Here is a 318-nt window from a genome sequence, read left to right as displayed (position 1 = left end):
TCGGTGCCTTTCCCCGCCACCAGTGTTACCCCCCTCCCCCTGGCCCTGAGCGCCTTTACCTGAGAGCCAGAGCCAGCTCGGTGTTGTCCATGAGCGAGGAGTAGGCCACGTCGAGCGGAGTCGTGCCGCGCAGGGAGGGCCTCGAGAGCAGGATGTTCGAGTTATCCAGCAGGAACGGCAGGTGGTCGAACATGGCCTTCTGGTTCTGGCGACTCGTCCGGCAGAAGTAACAAAGGAACTTGCAGCAAGCGACCACCATCTCGTGCGAGGTGTCCTGGGGTCACGGAGGTTAGATCAAACTAGGTTAATGGTGAGGGA

At 60.7% G+C, this 318-nt stretch overlaps 1 protein-coding gene across 1 annotated transcript in view; it reads right to left on the bottom strand.

Annotated features, from left to right (window-relative positions):
- LOC119591821 (ryanodine receptor-like) overlaps positions 1 to 318 on the bottom strand; it is a 15,858-nt gene that overhangs the window by 6,688 nt on the left and 8,852 nt on the right. Inside the window, exon 6 of the mRNA XM_037940565.1 lies at positions 60 to 274. Coding sequence (XP_037796493.1) covers positions 60 to 274 — 215 coding nt within the window. The remainder of the gene's footprint in view (positions 1 to 59; positions 275 to 318) is intronic.

The sequence above is a fragment of the Penaeus monodon genome, chromosome 29 (assembly GCF_015228065.2).
Source record: "Penaeus monodon isolate SGIC_2016 chromosome 29, NSTDA_Pmon_1, whole genome shotgun sequence".
NCBI classification, from domain to species: domain Eukaryota; kingdom Metazoa; phylum Arthropoda; class Malacostraca; order Decapoda; family Penaeidae; genus Penaeus; species Penaeus monodon.
This window is presented reverse-complemented; position numbering and strand designations above follow the sequence as displayed.